Source organism: Ornithodoros turicata, chromosome 1, assembly GCF_037126465.1.
Source record: "Ornithodoros turicata isolate Travis chromosome 1, ASM3712646v1, whole genome shotgun sequence".
NCBI lineage: Eukaryota > Metazoa > Arthropoda > Arachnida > Ixodida > Argasidae > Ornithodoros > Ornithodoros turicata.
Window position 1 is genome coordinate 182,217,656 of NC_088201.1, and position 18,485 is coordinate 182,236,140.

At 45.5% G+C, this 18,485-nt stretch overlaps 1 protein-coding gene across 1 annotated transcript in view; it reads left to right on the top strand.

Moving 5' to 3' along the window:
• The first annotated feature begins 317 nt into the window (after positions 1-317).
• Positions 318-18,485, top strand: part of LOC135378860 (uncharacterized) — a 31,121-nt gene continuing 12,953 nt past the window's right edge. The window contains exons 1-5 of the mRNA XM_064612006.1: positions 318-463; positions 1,181-1,290; positions 6,591-6,804; positions 8,250-8,423; positions 14,790-14,893. Of these exons, the coding sequence (XP_064468076.1) occupies positions 365-463; positions 1,181-1,290; positions 6,591-6,804; positions 8,250-8,423; positions 14,790-14,893 (701 nt within the window). The 5' untranslated portion in view covers positions 318-364. The remainder of the gene's footprint in view (positions 464-1,180; positions 1,291-6,590; positions 6,805-8,249; positions 8,424-14,789; positions 14,894-18,485) is intronic.

Sequence of the window (18,485 nt, forward strand, 5' to 3'; positions counted from 1 at the left end):
AAAATGGATTTGCGCAGAGCGCAGAACCACCACGCTACCCCTTGCGTACGCAAACACGATAGCGTAGGATGCACTCAAACGCAGTATTATGGGCAGCGGTATAAACGGTTCGGGAAAGTTCTGGAACCCTGTACTTTGTGTTGGCGCAGCTGGAATCCTGCAGAATATACGGCCCTGCCAATTGAAAACGAATCACATTTTAAACCTGTCAACGGCCGAACAAACCGCAATGCACAGAGAATCGTCATACGGACCACGTGGGTTGGCCATTATAAGAAGCCCGCATTCGGTGCTCAATCTATTCTGCCCCTGTACGTTTTCGTTGGAGCATCGATACGAGATAACGAGCATCATAACGAGCATCATGTCGTACCCTATGATGCCCCCCGATCTATACACCTACAAGCAAATGGGCCTCGTCGCGACTGCACGCGGTCAACCAGGCATTCACTGTGTCTACCAGGTATGTAGGTACATTTTTGTTTCCACGCACGTGTTTGATGGATGAGATCATGTAGTTTTCTTTGAAACGGTTGTGCATATCTCTGTTTATGCGTGCAGTTTTAAGGTATAATTTAATATCTGCATGGAAAATAAGCGGAATTCACGCAACTTGAAATTCTCGCTGTATAGGCCAAAGGAAATGCATGGGGTGAGAATTTGCTTTGCTTCCAACTTTTTTCGACAAAGTGGTAGCATCTGGAAAAAAGAATAGAAAAGAAAAGGCTGAAACTTCAGACGAATGACTAGCAGTCTGCAAAGTTTGAAGCGCCTGAGAAGTTATCTTATATTTTTACAACTCGATCGAAATGTGTGACCCTTGCTAAATTCACTCTGTACATAACCTTTTGCACGGATTGACTGCTTGCAAAACTCGCATGTTTTTTTTTAATGCATATCGCACTAACTATGCACAACATGGTGGAAGGGTAGAAGTTGCTCACACACGCTGTATTCTGCGAGGGGAGTTAAATGTGGTGTGCCGTGTGTCGAGACTTCGCAGCACGTTAAACGACCCCCTGGTTGGCAAAATTAATCCACACAGCCGACCACTGTGGCGTCGCTCGTGATCGCAGTTGTCTCGCGACGTAAAGCCCCGAATTATTAATTATCTCAATATGTAACTCAACGTGATCCTCTTGCTTCGAATGAGACGCATTGGTGTTCTTTTTAATTTCAGAATGGATTCAGACGTCAATCGGAATCTGACACGGGCACCTTGAGACTTCCTAAAGGACTGACAAGACATGTAAAGTTTATGCATGTACTTTACTTCATGTCAAAAAACGTGTAAGTCAAGGTTTCACTCAGTTCACAGTAGTTCCATCTGAAATCCAACAGTCCGGTACACTTGATGTCTCGAGTGAAAGCCAGAAAAAAATATAGGTTGAAGTCATCGGTGAGTTAGGATAAATAAACGCTCTGCGCTGCACAGTTTGGGAAACAGAAGGGGAGCAAAAACTGCCTTTCAGAAGACGATGTTGTCGCTCGCAGGTTTGAGCATCCCCTGCAAAGCTATTTCTTGTCGCATTGTAGTGATATCCTACTCTGGCTTTAGACCACCTAGGGCAGAAGAGGGTCCTGCGTTGGCAGTGCTGTGTCGGGTTTTGTTTGTCTACAAAAAAATATCAACGTTGACTCAAAGCACCAAAAGGCACCACATTTACTGCAACTTCCCGAACGATGCACAAAAAGGAGAAGGTTGGGATTTGTGCCATTGAGTGTGCACGTAAGACACTACACAACGACGCTGTCCTCTGCGCGATTTTCGCCGTCCTGAGTCATGGGACCGTAGGAAAGGAAATGTTTTCAAGAATGTTCGAAGTTACTTCGTCTCTTCTGACATAATGTGTACAGCAAAAATACCACGTGATCACAGCGACCAAATATACATCTTAGAGATATGCAAAAACATTCAGTTCTTCACGGGCACAGCACCTGCAATGCATGTGTGACGTTCGGTGAAAAATGCGAGCGCATCTGGATGATCCACTATCTGCATTCAGCGATTATAACACTGTCATGGACGCAAATGCCCAGAAGGGCTTCAAATGATAGCAGTTAGTTTTCATGTGAAGACAAGAAGCTGAAGTTCTTTTATGAGACATCGATAAGTAATTTTAGATTACAGTGCTTTTCCAAGCTAGAACCCCTTCAGCCGCGATATACGCACTATCTTCACCCCTCTTCCTTTAAAACATTATTCGCTCGTACTTCAACATTTAAAAATTCGTGTTATGTCTGTGGTGTTCCTGAGTGGAATTCGTTGCTTATCGGTATTGTTCGGAGCGAAAGTATTACAGTATTCGAAGACCTTGTTGATGACATTTGCACTGGTTGAGATTGTTATTGTTCCTGTAAGAGTGTTCTCTTTTGTGTGCGTGCGTGTAAACCTGGTTGTTGATTCTTTTTCCTTGTTTACACTTTGTATCTCCTCCTGCTGGGCCACTGCGTGGCTCGCAGTATATCTAGATAAGTAAAATAAATAAATAAATTTCCAGTACAGAGAAGGTGACGAGCAGAAGCGCAGAAGAGGGCGTGGGAGAGAACATGAGCCCCATCTCCTGCGCAAGCATCGCCTTTTTCTTTTTGTTACCATGACAACGACTGTTGCGGTTTCGCGCACGTGTATTCTCCGTTGCGTTCCGCGGTTTTGTCACACGGGCAGCCTTAACCGAAATTATGCCTAACCGCGGTTAGGAAAGAACACAGTTCGCTGCTCCTATGGCGGGCCATACTGCTGCCACACGCGCAGTTCACGATCCGGCTGCCAATGAAAAGGAAAACGACGAGGAAGCGGGTTCCGCGTGGTCTTTTTGCTTTTCGCCACTCAGCAATGTTAAACTCCTCTCATCGTCGAAGTATGAAAACAGTAGAATGACCAGCGAGACACAAAGTAATCGAGGAAGATTACTTTGGCGAGCATAGGGCCCAGTGATTTATCCAGACGACCACACCCTCCAAGTACTTGGAGGCACCCACTAACTTTTCCCCCTGTCGGAAGGGGGGAGGGCTTGCTATTTCAACCGTAGACACATGCCGGAAATGCTGTTATGACGCATCTATAATTATGATCCTCCATTTTTTAATGCGTTAGTATTATGTATTACTAGTATTAGTAGTATTATTAGGAGTGTCAAAATGGAAAAAGCTGTATGTATGTGTGTATGTGCGTGTCTGTGTGTGAGATGGTGGTGCCTCACCAAGACAGCGGTATAAGTGGACATGCAAAGGGGATATTTGAGGGTAAATGTAAATGGAGGCAAATTATATGGAATTGAAGTAGTCGAATGTAAATAAGAGCAAGAAGTAGGAGTAACTGAAGGCAAATAGAGGTAATTAAAACAAGAAAGTTGAGTTTAAAGGTAATGAATGTTAGCTATACGTAATTAAGAGAAAGGTTACATGAAATTATAGACTACCGGAAGTAATGAAATGTAATTTAACGTAATTAACGCCAATTAAAGGGGATTGGGAGTAATTAAGGCAAGTAAACGTAATTAAAGGCAATTAAGGGAATTCAAGATTATCTCAGGTAACCTGCGATTACCTAATCTAATTAAAGGGTAATTACAGGGTAACTGAAAGTAATTGAGGCTAATGAAAGGTTAATTAAATGTACTTACATACGGTAATTGAAAGTGTCAAACCGGAAATCAAGCATTGACTGGAGGTGGACAACCGGAACTCGAGTTGGACCCGAAATGCATACCGAAAGTAAAGTATAGACGGGATGTGGACAACAGGAAGTTAGGTTTAAACCGGAAGTCGATACCCGGAAGTCAAGTATGGACCGAAAAAGGCGGTTAATGCTAACGCATTTCTCTCGCATTTAGCGCTAAATCGCCAGTGAATTTCTGTAACGCCCCCGTGCCCGCAATTCTGGATAGACCACTGTTTTGCTGTACGACTAATTCTACTACATTTCTGTTCTATGCTGGTAATCATGTTTTCGAATAAAAAGAGGCGAGGGTGATAACAACAAGTTACCTGGACAGATGTGCTATTTTTCAGGGACGATTGAACTCAACTTCGTTACATTTACGGTTCAGTATATAATGCAGTTTAGTTACTCCTTACTCAGGCATCTGTATGAAGTGGTAAATTGTAACGTCTTCCATTACTATTGGTGTTGCCCACTCTCACACTCATGATTTATTATCACAGCGTGGGGAACAGTACGGGAAAATACTTCATATCCCGCGTCTATGCTACATTCCCCGTTCGTTACACGCCAAATGCAATTTTGTTACAGATATTCTTTCTTAAGATACTTAGGTCCATTAATGGTAATTTAGTTACTTTGGAATCGTGACAGCGATCCCGGGCTGGCACATTGCAGCTCCTCATCCAACAAGCTCACAGCACCTGGAAGAGGAGGCCACATCGTGCCCTAAAGACCCTACACATAGTAAAAGTATAGAGACGAACCTTTTGAGGATCGCCGCTTTCCTCCGCTCTCACGCGGTCTACGGCGTCTTGCGTCTTTTACTGGGATTTCGCTATCACGTGGCGAAGCCTCTTTCTTAGCCGCCATCTTAGCTGCAGAAAGAAGGAAGACATGCAGGGAGTGCCAAAGGCAAACTATACAACTGAGCTTTTTATGTGTATCCCTTGCCCTCTGCCCTCTCTTTATGGCTGTGCGTTCGGGGGCCATACCCGATCTGGTGAAGGCGAGAACTTTTTGCGCTGCCCTCCATTGCAACGGTTTTCCTAAGGGAACGCCACCATTTCAGCTTTGCGAAGGAAAGGCTCTGCAGTGCTTTCGGGTGATTCCATCTCAACTCAGGCAGGGTGGTCCGGACACCATCACCGATTTCCTCTGAAAAACTATTTGTTGTACCGCAACACGCATACACACAGGAGCAATAAATATTTTGGCTTATGTGTTGTGTTCCGCCAGAAAAAAATTCGAAAGAAATTGATTCGGCAGCGGAGCTTTCTGACGGAGCGACTTTCATATTTTATTCCTCACCAGCGGACGGTCCCAAACTAGGGATTTTTTTTGCGCAATATGTCAGGTACAACGGCTTTCAGCTGTTTTGATCTTCAATTAAAAATCGACAAAGTTGCCACAAAATTCAGATTTGTGTCGTATTTGTCTTTGCGCTGTTTTCCTCCTGTACACGCCATCAATATATATGAAGTACCGGCGTCTAGGCCGAAGCGTGCTCTTTAAATTGATGTCGCATTTGCACGTCTGTACCTTGCCCCCTTCCAGCAAGGCGGTGTAGAGTACAGCTATGCTCTCAAAAAATGTGTTTTTTGGACACTCGTTTCTCAAAAACCCCGCCTCCGATTCCCTTCGTAATTTGCAGTTATATAGCCCTGGCTATGGCCTACATGAGTCTACGTGGCCTACGGTGGCATCCAGCCAGGTTATACCTTACAAGTTACGTGATCTGTATTATCGTTTTTCTGGAAAATATTGCATACAAATAAACTAATTCTTGACAACTGGGTGCTTAAAAGGTGTATAGTTCTGTTTTATTGCACGTGATTATTACATCCTGAGTATGGAAGGACATGCGAATAAATATGTCGTCAGGACTAAACCTAAGAAAAGACTTTCCCGGAACAGCACCGCAAGCGGTACTACCCCGACGACCGTTTTATGGGCCGCGCACTCCAAGACACGGCCCGCCCGGGGGTGGACCGCGTTATCAAAGAGCCCCTCTCCAGTATATGAGGAACCGGCTCCCATATGCCTTCCTCCACCGCTTAGGCGGATTGGAAGGAAGACCAGAGCGTACTACCGAGCATGCAGAAGTCTATAAAATTATATTATATATAGATTTAGGAAAAATCTTTCCGGAAGAGCACCGCACGTAGTACTGCACGGACGACCTTGTTATCGGCCGCGCATTCAAAGACAGGGCCCATCCGGGGCCAGACCGCGTTATCCAGGGGCCCTTCTCCAAAATCGAGAAGGGCCAGCTCACTTTCGCCTCCCTCCACCGCGTACGCGGAATTGAGATTGAGATTACGCGGAGTTGAGTTGAGGATTACAAGCCGCACAAAAGCAGCGAGTGTAGTGCGTAATCTTGGAGCTCAAGAGAACTTTCAATTTCGCGAATGAGAAAACCTGCTCCCCTTGTGCAAATTGCGCTTCTCAGGAATCGGAACTGTTAATTCGAAACTACAGGAGTCGGCACTCTTTGCAGTAGGAATCAGCAGCAATAACTGAATGGGCCCCTCTATTCTATTAATGAATTTTTCTTGTCCTGTGATATTTACCTTTCATGTTCTTTCTTTAACCTTTACATTTTATTTATGCTCTTTCATAACCGAATTGTACATAACTAATTGAACTTCATTCCCATATCTCTCATCTAATGTTTCGTCTGTAACGGAGTAGTGTACTGCCATCCAGCGGTGAATCAACCCATGTCATACTCACGATTTTTTTTGTGTGTGTTCTTGTTGTTCGGATATTTTTACCGTGGAGCTATGGTCCGTAGTCATCACAGACACTACGGGGCAAGTTTTAGCTAAGGAAGCGGCGATAATTTAGCGTAAACCGATTTGTTTTAAGCATATTGCATTGTCTTTGATTGCGTCTTCAATATAAGCGAAACTTGCTTTTGCAGGCAGAGGTACCGCCTTTGGCAAAATAAAGAGACTACTTCTGTTTATGGGGAGTACTTAGTAGACCCTAGTGGACCATCTCTCAACTTCTACGCCCAGAGATCAAAGACAGCAAACAACTATTACACGTACCATGACCACATGAATCCCACGACTAAGTTTAGCACCGGACTCTCCGTTATACAGGCGGATGTCGACGACAGTGAAAAACTCATGGTAAGTCCCACTTTAGTGAAGGACCAACGGCAGCAAAACGTGTATGAGACGATATGCCACATATACTCTTGCGATTTCAAGGGGAGGCCAGCGTTGAGTGCGCATTACGCTGGCAGAAGGAGCAGCAGGTAGTGCAGGGGATGGTAGCGATGGATGGTAGCGACTTACGAAGCTTCTCACTTTTTGTTCACGCGTGGCAGCATTAGCACGAGCGCTGTTTTGCATGAGTATTTTCTTTTTTAAAGACGAAAGTGAGCTTGAAACATAACACCACAACCTACCTTCATTTGCTGTTTTTATTTGCCTTGGTTCTCTGCGACACGTTCAAAAAATGTGGGTACAGCTTTGAAGCTTTGTGCCGAATTTTCAGATTGTTCGTGGTGCCGCGCGTTACGTTCATAACCTTCAGAGTCAAAATGCTTGCAGCAAAGCCTTGCTTTCGGAGGTGGAATCCAGTTTCGTGTTTCGAGAACGTGTGGTAGGAGAGACTTCAATTCTGAAATAAATTGTGCATAGAACCAGGGCACCGTCGTATTGTTGATGACTGCGCTGTGGCATAATCTCTTACCGCTGCAGGCCATAAAAGGCAAAGTAATGTCCACAAGCGGCCAATGCACGCCTAAAGGGAAGGTTTCTTGTTTTTGGCTTCATTAATAGCAGCTGTTTGTTGAGATCCACATTTCCAAGCGCGGTTTGCAGCGGAGAGAATATTTCTTTCCATATACTCCAAACGAAATTTTGAGAAGAAAGCGAGTCTACCAAGGAGGAAACTGTTTTCACAAAGGTGCACATACGAACCATTCCTTGGAAATCTACAATCGATAACTCGACCAAAGAAGCCTGGCTACAGTGCTCTAGCCAAGCCAAGGAAGTTCAAAGCAACTTCCGCGATCTCACTGCGCAAGATTTGCCGACCGTCCAGAGTGGATGTCAGTGAAACTATATAAAAAAATAAACATACTGTCTCTAAAGAAACTACACACAATTAGCTGAAAATATTTTGCAACGATATTTAGTGTTGCCTGATGGACAAGCAGTTACTGTATCGTATCATTCTGAAGCACTAAAAATTGAGCGTAGCTGAGCTAACAATATCATCGTCTGTGTATTTGTTGTTATTGACGTTAAGATCGTATCAGCTACCCATAATTCAAATTTAGAAGTTGCAAGCGAAAAGCTCCGGAGCCTTTGCGTGGAAACGTCTTAGTCAAAACGCCAGTTTTACCTGAATTCCACCCTTCGCTTCTCCTTTTGGTTTGGAAATGGGAACAGGTGAGGTGAGGTGAGGTGAGGTGAGGCGAGGCGAGGCGAGTCGAGTCGAGCCGAGCCCCCCTCAGGTCACGTCACGTCACGTCACGTCACGCAGGGCCAGGCGAGGCCAGGCTAGGCTAGGCTAGGTTGCAGACGCCTCACTATATTCTGTGTGGCATGAAATTTCACGACAGGTGAAACTGAACGGCGAAGACCTATGGACACAACGGGAGGACATTCTCATAGGTCTCAGTGATCTCGGTTGGCACGAATGGGAAAAGAAAAGTGGAGGAGATAAATATGAAGCCTACACCATGGAAATCCACATCACGTACGAGGACAACGCAGATGGTGAAGTCTTTGATCACGTGAGTGTTTTTCATAGAGATCGCTTGTGGAAGTTGTATTCCGTATTGACACAAAAACACGTAATGTGAAGCATGGATAAAGCTTGGACACATTGGCACATATTGTTAAATGACACCCCCTAGTGCTGGATGGAGAACGCCAAAACCAATAACATGAGTGACAAGTCGTAGATAGGTAGAAATCCAGCGAGCCGGTAGGGTGGTACGAAGGAGGTTGCCTCAGGGCGAGAGCGCCGATATTTCGAACAGAGACTGTTCTTGTTTTGGGCGCAAAGACGGGACGATGTGGTGCAGACAGACGTGCCGCTGACTAGCAACATAAAAAGTTGTTCTTATCGGAGCACTAAAGTGGTATCCAACATGGCCAAAGAGCACTGTCATCTTGTAAAGCAGTATGTGAAAAGCATACTCACAAAACGTTTCTGCCCACAGTTGTTTCACTGCGGTGAAATTCATTTGCAAAATCGCTGCCGCGGTGGCAGGTCGGAGCGCTCCAACTACAGATCGCACCCGTCTAGTGTGACGTCTGCGCGAAAGAGCCTCTCCCCCCATTGGTTGGCAGAAAAAAAAAAAAAAACGTCGGCTACGAATATTGCGAGCTGTTTCTGGTTGACTGTTATTCATTGTGTGATTTATACCGGGTGTTTCAGTTAAATCCCCGGGCTAAATAATTCGCGAACCGGTGCACCAATCGAATAACTTTCTTTTTTACAAGTATCTGTCCAATACCGCCTACAAGATGCGCACCGCGTGAATGAGCGGGAGGCGCTCATTATTTAAATAAAAATTCAAATGAGTTTCGTGAAAAAAGCTAACTTCTAAAGCAGGGCGCCGTCGGCATTAAAATGGGTACTACCCCTTTTGGGACCTTCAGTGGACACCTTTTAGAGAAAAATCTGCCACCGAAGCGGGTCATTTGTTGCAGTAATTAATTGGTTTCGGTTTACGTATTTTTGTCGCGGCTGGTCGCGGCGAAGCGCAAAAGGACGTAATTCATTGATGTAATTCATTGGTGTAAGGACGTAATTCATTGATGGATAAGGGAGTGAAAGAGCGTCTTTTTGCGCTTCGCCGCGACCAGCCGCGACAAAAATACGTAAACCGAAACCAATTAATTACTGCAACAAATGACCCGCTTCGGTGGCAGATTTTTCTCTGAAAGGTGTCCACTGAAGGTCCCAAAAGGGGTAGTACCCATTTTAATACCGACAGCGCCCTGCTTTAGAAGTTACGCTTTTTTACGAAACTCATTTGCATTTTTATTTAAATAATGAGCGCCTCCCGCTCATTCACGCGGTGCGCATCTTGTAGGCGGTATTGGACAGATACTTGTAAAAAAGAAAGTTATTCGATTGGTGCACCGGTTCGCGAATTATTTAGCCCGGGGATTTAACTGAGACACCCTGTATAACGCTTTCTGAAAACCAAAGCATATATGCAGCCCGACAAACGATCACAAGAGTAATATTCGTGGCTTCTGTGCAATCCTTTGTTGCACGTCTACAACTAGGGCGCGACGTAGGCGACCGTGCAAAACGAGAATATACTTTCGAGACGTTTCCTGTGGGTCATCCCTCCGACGTATTCGCTAATTCCCTGTCACGGAAAAGTCTGCTTGATCTGTCCTGTACCCACATCAGCGAAGCATGTGGCCGTATAGCTTACCAGCGTGGAGTTCAGGGTTGCGTGAACAAGAAAGGCAACGCCTGACTGACGCTTGCACAAGAATCCGCCGAATGAGCCAGGAGGAAGCAAGACGCTCGCTTTAATTAAACATCAGGCTACAAAGTCTGATACAAACCCACGGTTGTCCAGAGTGCACTTCGGTGAGAGCGATTATGAGTCAACGCCTAGCGTTTTTGCCGCACGTCAACGATGGAACAGCAGCAGATATTCATCCGCTCGGTCGTCATGGCGATGCATGTACATTTAGTAGGGATGTGCCAACCGAATCCGAGAATCCTAGGCAGACATTTGAGATTCGGGAATACGAATCCTAGTGCTCAAAACGGCGAATCGAAACTTTCGAATCCACCAACCACGTTTGCTCCGTTCTTTTCCAAATTGGCGCCTCCGCAGTCCGCTGAAAGTCTCAATGACTGACGGGTGTTTTCTTGTTTCTTTGTTTACATTGCTCTCGACTGAAAGAGGAACAGGCAGGAACTGTTACATTACAAGTTTAAAAGTAATATGGTGTTGCTTCTGATTGTTGCTTTAGCTTTATAGAAATAATTCAGGCTCGAGAATTTATGTATTTCTTGTAGTCGATGAACAATGTGTTAAATAAATAACTATATCGGTACCTTTTCTCCCGAAACTATTATGTTTGTTTGTTTTTTCTTTTCATTAAACAAATGTATCATATTCTGCTTCAAAACATTTTTCAGTATAAGTTTTCTTCTTAGCTTTTTAAACTGTTTTTAAAGAAAGGATTCGAAAGATTCGTGGATTCTTAGAACCTTCCTTGGATTCAGAATCGGATTCGCAAAATTCTTGATTCATCTCTAACATTTAGGGAACTCATCCCCTTTCAGTCCGATTCATATGTCGATGTTCAGGTCAGTTGTCACGTCCCGGTGGCGTCATCGAAGACATTTCTCAAGTAACAACTCCAACTCCATAGACCCGCACACCGTCGGGGATAACTGGGGTGCAGGGCCGGTGCTAGGGGTGTGCGGGGCCTGAGGCAAAGCCACATCGCGGGGCCTGTTTCACACGATTAAGCGCACACTTGATATTTAAAAAATAACTAATCCCTGGTTGATGGCTTCGTCCGCGGGGCCTATGCAAGCGATGGGCTTAAGGCGGCCGCCTTACTCCCCCCCCCCCCTTATCGCCGGCTCTGCTGGGGTGTCACTACGAACTCATAGTGAGATTCGCGTTGCGCTACTCTTTTTCCCATAGTGTCAGCGGTCCCTAGACGTCGAGGGCGTTGACGGCCTTCGAATCCTCACTCCGGTAACATCATAACCGAAGAGCGTGAAGCGTCTCGGAAGCCGTAGCAGACAGTAGCAGGCGCTCGACGGTGGCCGACAACACCTCGATCATGTGACCCCAGATCGAAAGAAGACACGTAGAGTATCACGTCACGTAGTGATACGCGTCTCGGCGCTCATCACATGTCTAGAGTGGAGGCGAAGGAGCATGTTTCGCTCACGGGAGATTCTGTGAGCTGTTGTAAGGCGTCGCAAGTTCGCTACTGTTGTCGGAAAACGGTTCTCGGGCGCCTAACATTCCATACCGTCCTAAAAACAGAAACAATAAAGTTGTGTGCCTCCAGACGGTCTTGAAGGTCGTTTTGAGAGAACAGCGAAAGTGGTATGATGGGGACGCTGGTCAACCATTCCGTATCTCTAGAACCTCTCGCATGATGTCAAGGGATAGGCGGGTGCTGTTGGTGCTCGTACGGTATTTATAGTGTTTACTAACCTGGGCTGCACCAGCGTGTAAGCCAAGAAGGCCGTCTTAAAATGGACTTGAAGAAGGAACATGCCAAACGACCCGACCGTGTCCATTGCCGCTGTCATGTCGTCTACGAAGAACCACATTCTTGTAGGAAGGCCGATGTTGTTCAAACAAAGATGTATTAATGGCAGACCCCAGGAGCACGCAAGTTCACTAGGTTTACGCACAGGTGACAATTTAGCCATTCATTTTTTGTGATTTTCGGACGCTTGCTTGGAGGCACACTTGCGTTTAAAGGGATGGTCACATCTGTTCCGGTTCATTATCTATAAGCATAGCTGGGCGAACTCACTCATGAGGGCCCTCATGAGTGCCCCTCACCCTCACCTCACGCCTTTGAGGTGAGGGTGAGTGAGGGCAAGCCCGCGATCAGGCCATCCGTGAATGCACTCATGAGGTTCTTACCCTCATGAGGTCTCCTGTGAGTGCACTCATGGGGTCTTACCCTCACGAAGTCTCCTGTGAGTGCACTCATGAGGTTTTGCCCCTCATGAGACCTCCTGTGAGTGAACTCATGAGGTCTGAGGGGCGCCAGGTCTGTGTGAGTGAAGTCACTGGTGAGGCCTGAGGGGTGTGAGGTCAGTATGAGTGCATTCAGAAATGGGGTTAAATGACGCTTACGAGACGTGCGCAAATTATGAAGGCACTAGCGATATGGTTCCAGCGATCCAGCTACCGGCAGAGTGCACTTTAAAGGGCTGGTGTTCCCGTTTTTAGCAATTTCGTCTACGTCGCGCTGGGAACGCAGCAAAGCGTCCTGAGCTGACTGATTACTTGGCGATATGGTTCCAGCGACCCAACTACAGGCAGGGTGCACTTTAAAGGGCTGGTGTGCATGTTTTTACAAATTTAGTCTATGTCGCGCTGGGAACACAGCAAAGCGTCCTGAGCTGAATGATTACTTTGTGATATGGTTCCAGCGATCCAACTACAGGCAGTGTGCACTTTGAAGGGCTGGTGTGCCCGTTTTTAGAAATTTTGTCTACGTCGCGCTGGGAACACAGCAAATCGTCCTGAGCTGACTGATTACTTGGTGACATGGTTCCAGCGACCCAACTACTGGCAGGGTGCACTTTAAAAGGCTGATGTGCATGTTTTTAGCAATTTCGTCTACGTCGCGCTGGGAATACAGCCAAGTGTCCTGGGCTTTGTTGTGTTCCCAGCGCGACATAGACGAAATTGCTAAAAACCGGCGCACCTGCCCTTTAAAGCGCACGCTCTCGGTAGTTGGGTCGCTGGAACCCTATCACGAAGTAATCAGTGAGCTCAGGAGGCTTTGCTGTGTTCCCAGCGCGACATAGACTAAATTTCTAAAAACATGCACACCAGCCCTTTAAAGTGCACCCTGCCTGTAGTTGGGTCGCTGGAACCATATCGCCAAGTAATCAGTCAGGTCAGGACGCTTTGCTGTGTTCCCAGCGCGACGTAAATGAAATTGCTAAATACGTGCACACCAGCCCTTTAAAGTGTACACAGCCAGTGGTTGTGTCGCTGTAACCATATCATCAATGTTCATAATTTAATTTGCGCACGTCTGGTATGCGTCATTTGACCTCATTTCTGAATGCCCTCATACTGACCACACATACCTCAGGCCTCACCAGTAACTTCACTCACAGAGACCTGGCGCCCCTCAGACGTCATGAGTGCACTCACAGGAGACCTTATGAGGGTAAGACCCTCAGGGCTTGCGTTTGTGAGTGCCGTGAGGGTGAGGGCGAGTGAGGGCCAGTGCTCGTGAGGGCGGTGAGGGTGAGGGCGATTGAGAGCATGTGTCTGTGAGGGCCGTGAGGGTGAGGGCGAGTGAGGGCCTGTGCTCGTGAGGGCGGTGAGGGTGAGGGCGATTGAGGGCATGTGTCTGTGAGGACCGTGAGGGCGAGGGCGAGTGAGGGCATGTGCCTGTGAGGGCCGCGAGGGTGAGGGCGAGTGAGGTTTCACCAAAATGCCCACCTATGTCTATAAGGCGATTGCAATCCTCGTGGCCATGGTAACGGAAATCCCACTTGAAATATACTGGTGTAGTTTCGCTGTTATTCGACGAGCTACATGGCAAGAGCAGACGCCACATGTTGAGAGTATGCCGGAATTCCCGGTCCATAGGAAACAATAATGAGGGTGCGACACTGAGGAAAGGAATGCCGTTTCATAGAGTGACGTCTTGATGACGACTCCCGCCATCTCCCTCTCACTCCTCCGCTTAGGGAGTGACACTCACTTCTCGATCGAAAGCAATTTGTCTGTCGTCCGTTACCTTGCATATAGTGTTCTCAGTTACGCTTTCAAGATGCGACCGGCTCTTTAAAATGATATCCAGATAAAAAGAGCCAACAAAACTTTCGGAGCAGGTCAGATTCACAATAAAGGTGACAACTGTATTAGTGCGCACTTTGTTGACCTCCTTCCGCAAGAAATATGTTATGTGAATCCTAATCCTTTTCTTTTCCTGTTCTGCCAATAATGCTTCAGGTGTTAATCAGCGCTTTTTATTTATACCCAGTCCCCATTTTCCCTCTTGTTACGAACTCGCCAAACCTAGACCAAACCAAGAACTGACCAAAACTAAGTACGCAGAGCATCCAGAAAACGAACACACCAAACGTGCAGACGTTTCTAAGATGTCAAATAGTCATCGAGTAAACATTCGTCTTTGGGACAATCTACGGTTAGACATGAAGATTTTGTTGGAGCATCAAACGTTACACAGTCCATACGCCAGAAACACAGTAAAGCAGCTGATGATGATCACTTTCATATTTGTCCTGTCAAATATGTACGACACTTTATTGCGTTACAATATTAGGACTCCAAGGGACTCAAAGGAGAACCAGTACCTCCTCTGAGTAACTGAAGAGCATATGCAACACCTTCTACAGATACGAGTCACCTTTTCTACCGTTATAGGGGAATGATTTCAAGACCTTAGGCCAGGGCCAGACGGACGACGTGAGTGAAACACGACTGAGCCCAGGAGCCTATATTCTATGGGAAGGCAAAGCAGAAAGCGAGTAAGTTGAACAAACTGTTTTCCAGCATGACCGTCACTGAATCCTTTGCACGGCGAGAGATGGTTAAGAGGCCCAGCTTGGGGAATTAGCTGTCGCAGAGCCGTTTATAGAGAGTATGGCCATTCGTCTGTCTTTCGCTCCGACGTTGGTGCAGAGTCTCGTCTAAAATAAAAAATAAAAATAAAGGAATAAAAAAAAGCGGAACCTATTCCGGAATCCGCCTGTCCTCGTCTAAGTTCCGTCCTCGTCTCAGCGCTATTATCACAGGCTAAGGGAATACGAGATAGGCAAAAGATCTGCTGGAATCAGGTTATTGGCGAGCTGGTGCCATTGTGACGCATTCCGCCGGCTTGTCTACACGTGCTATCAAAATCAGTCGCTACCACTTGCGATATGTTCATTGCACATACATCCTTCGCCAGCCATCTCTCGGACGATCCTTTTAACTGTGAACCATTCCGTTGCATTTCTAACTCGTTCCTTCTTTTTCCTTTCCTCGCGCCATTGAGTTATGGAACTCGTTACCTGCATCCGCTGTTCGGATTTCAGATGCACGATCATTCAAAATTGCGGATAGCTCGTATGTCACCAACATGCGATCTTGATGTACTGCCTTACCTTTTGATGTTATTTTGTTTTGTTTGTTTGGGGACCGCACCGTAAACTTACCGCGTTTAATCCTTACTGAAATTGCTATGTATTTATTACTGTTTCGTTTGTTCGATTATGTTTACCCATATAACACCTCCAGGTCCTTGGGTATATCACAATCAAAAACAATTATCGATTCATCGGTGTATCCCACGGAAATGTGTTAGCATTAAAACTTGAAAACCCTTTTGGAACTCCGCTTCACAACTCTAGACATGACGCATCTAGACGCATTTCCTCATAAAAGTAGTTTTATGGGAGATATAAAACGGAAGCGTTAAACCGGTTCGCAAACTAGTTCGAGTTTTGGCGCGGCCGAACCGCAACTAAAACGGAACGAAATCCAAGCAACGCGAACTCGCACCGAACCCGTATTTTTTTGCGTTTCGACACCTTGCTTAGTAGGGATGAGCATCTGTCGCCGGGGCTCTCACTTTGGTCATCGTGCTCGAAAACGTGCATGGAAGGCTCAATGTTTAAACATGGAGTTTTCTGAATCACTTTAAAAATGAATGAAAATGATTTAGGAGAGAGGTTGTTGAACTTCTGCACTTTCCCGGCATCAGCGTGCTTAGCAGAGAAGAAAACTAACTGCAGAACGTACATTTATTCCGGTTTACCGCTCCACCCTATCTTTACCATAACTGTCACTGATGTTCTCTGTGTCACACAAAATGTACTGAGAGCTAAGATCAATGTTTTGTAACAGATTTTTTTATCGTATTTATTTCACATAAGGGCGTTTTAGTTAGATGTCCTGGCTAAGTAGTTCACAAACGGGTGCATCGATCGAAGAACGTTTTCTTTTGTTTTTCAACTATCTGTACTCTACGACCTGCAAGCTGTGCACCGTGTGAAGAATGAGGCAGAGGCGCTCATTATTTAAATTAAAATTCAAATTAGTTTCTGAAAAACAGAACTTCTAAAGCAGGGCGCCCTCGGCATTAAAATGGGTCGTACCCCTGTTGGGACGTTCATTGGACACCGAACTACACAGAAAGATTAATACCATTTGGAGTATAAACAGCCTGTCCCAGACCGCACAACTTTTGGGGTATAAACGCTATACCTTCCTCTAACTATATAGCTGCCTGAAAGGATATTGTTTCCACCTCAGGGTATAAACATATACCTCCAAGATGGTATATTTTGAACACCTGGTGGTATAATTGCTGAAAAATCTATTATTCAATTTATTTCAGCGTCATAACCAAATGGCAGCTTCTCAGCTTGCCACGAATAATAAAAATCATAAAAGAGGACGAAAGAAACGATAACGAAAGAAGACAGTACCTGACACAAACTCACAAAGCATGGATGTGAATCGAAGAGGAAACAAATGAAGTAACAATTGGCATCACATTGGAAACGAAGAAGTAACACCAACAAATATTAGGAAAATTATTTCCAGGAGCAGTTCGCATTTGCTGGAGAACAGACAAATATACAACACAGTGGCTATGCATGGTGGACACCAACCTTAACCCGGGAAGTAACTTAAGAAGTGAGAACGTGTAGAGTTATTAGCTATTTTGGAGCAAATAATAGGCTTCCAGATGTGACTAGCCAACCTAATTAAAACGCTACTGTATTAACAACCATGTTTTTAAACTGAGATGATATCGTCCCCGCCACAAATTTCATTTCATTTCATTTATTCACTTCAAAGACCCTCGTGACGGGATTTACACAAAGGGGGATCTTTTGTATCCATAAAACGACAAATTCAAAAACGATGTACACAAAAATAAACAAACTTCGTTCGCTCAACAGAAGGAAATTCATTCGTTCCGAAAGTGGTCACTTAGATATAAATGACGATATATTTTGTTCTGATGCTGTGTGGGCAGGAAGGTCATTCCAGTTTGACACCATCAGCTGGTGCAGAGAATTGAGGAATTTTTTTGTTCGCGTAGGTGGAGCAAGTCCTTTCTTCTTTCTGTGGGTGATCAAGTCTTGGAAATAGCTTGTGAGGGTGTTGAAAGTAAGTGGGGTGGGGAAGAGGGTGACCGTATTATAACTTATGAATGAACGCCAGGCCTGGTACCTTTCGTCTGGTAATCGAATGGGTAAGAGCGAGTTGGGGAGGGGGGGGGGGCTTTAATGGCTGAGAGGCTGGAAAAAGGATGATAATCGTGAGCAATGAACCGCGCTCCTCTGTTCTGTATACATATTGTACTTTGTCGATTAAGAGATGTTGGGATGGGTTCCAGATTGTAAAGGCATATTCCAGCTGTGACCGGACTATTGTTGTGTAGGCGAGAGACCGTTTCAGGTGAGGCCAGGTGCAGGTGATGCTTAATAAAGCCTAAGAATTTACTTTCTTGAGTCAGGACGAAGTTGATGTGTGAGGTTCAGGTAAGGCCGCTTGTTATAGTGATACCGAGATATTTATACGCAGAGGTGCTTTGCAGTGAAGAGTGCGCAGCTGTGTATGTGTACAAATATGGGGCTGTCAGAGAAGTAACTGTCACGCATTTAGATTTGTCGTCATTGACTTCCATAAGCCATTTAGAACACCATGAGTAAAGGCTGCCCAGGTCAAATTGAAGAATCTCTCAATCCCTTACTGATTTGATACTTCGGTAAATATTACAGTCGTCTGCATTCAGCCTGAGAGTTGATTGAACCGAGTCAGGTAAATCGTTGATGTACATCAAAAACAGGAAAGTGAGTAACAGAGATGAGAAATGAGAAAACAGTAAGCGAAGTGAAGTCAGCGAGATCGTGCCGTAAATGTTCACTGAGCTAGGAATTCGACTTCTATGGATAGGTATAATATTGGCTTGCAACGAGTCGAAGGTTAATGCACCTTTACAATGAAAGGTGAAAGTCACTGAAAAGGTTAGCCAGCTGTAGGGATCGAACCCACATCTTCTGGATTACCGGTCCAGGGCTCTACCAATTGAGCAAAGCTAACACGCCTCTCCAGCGACTTTCG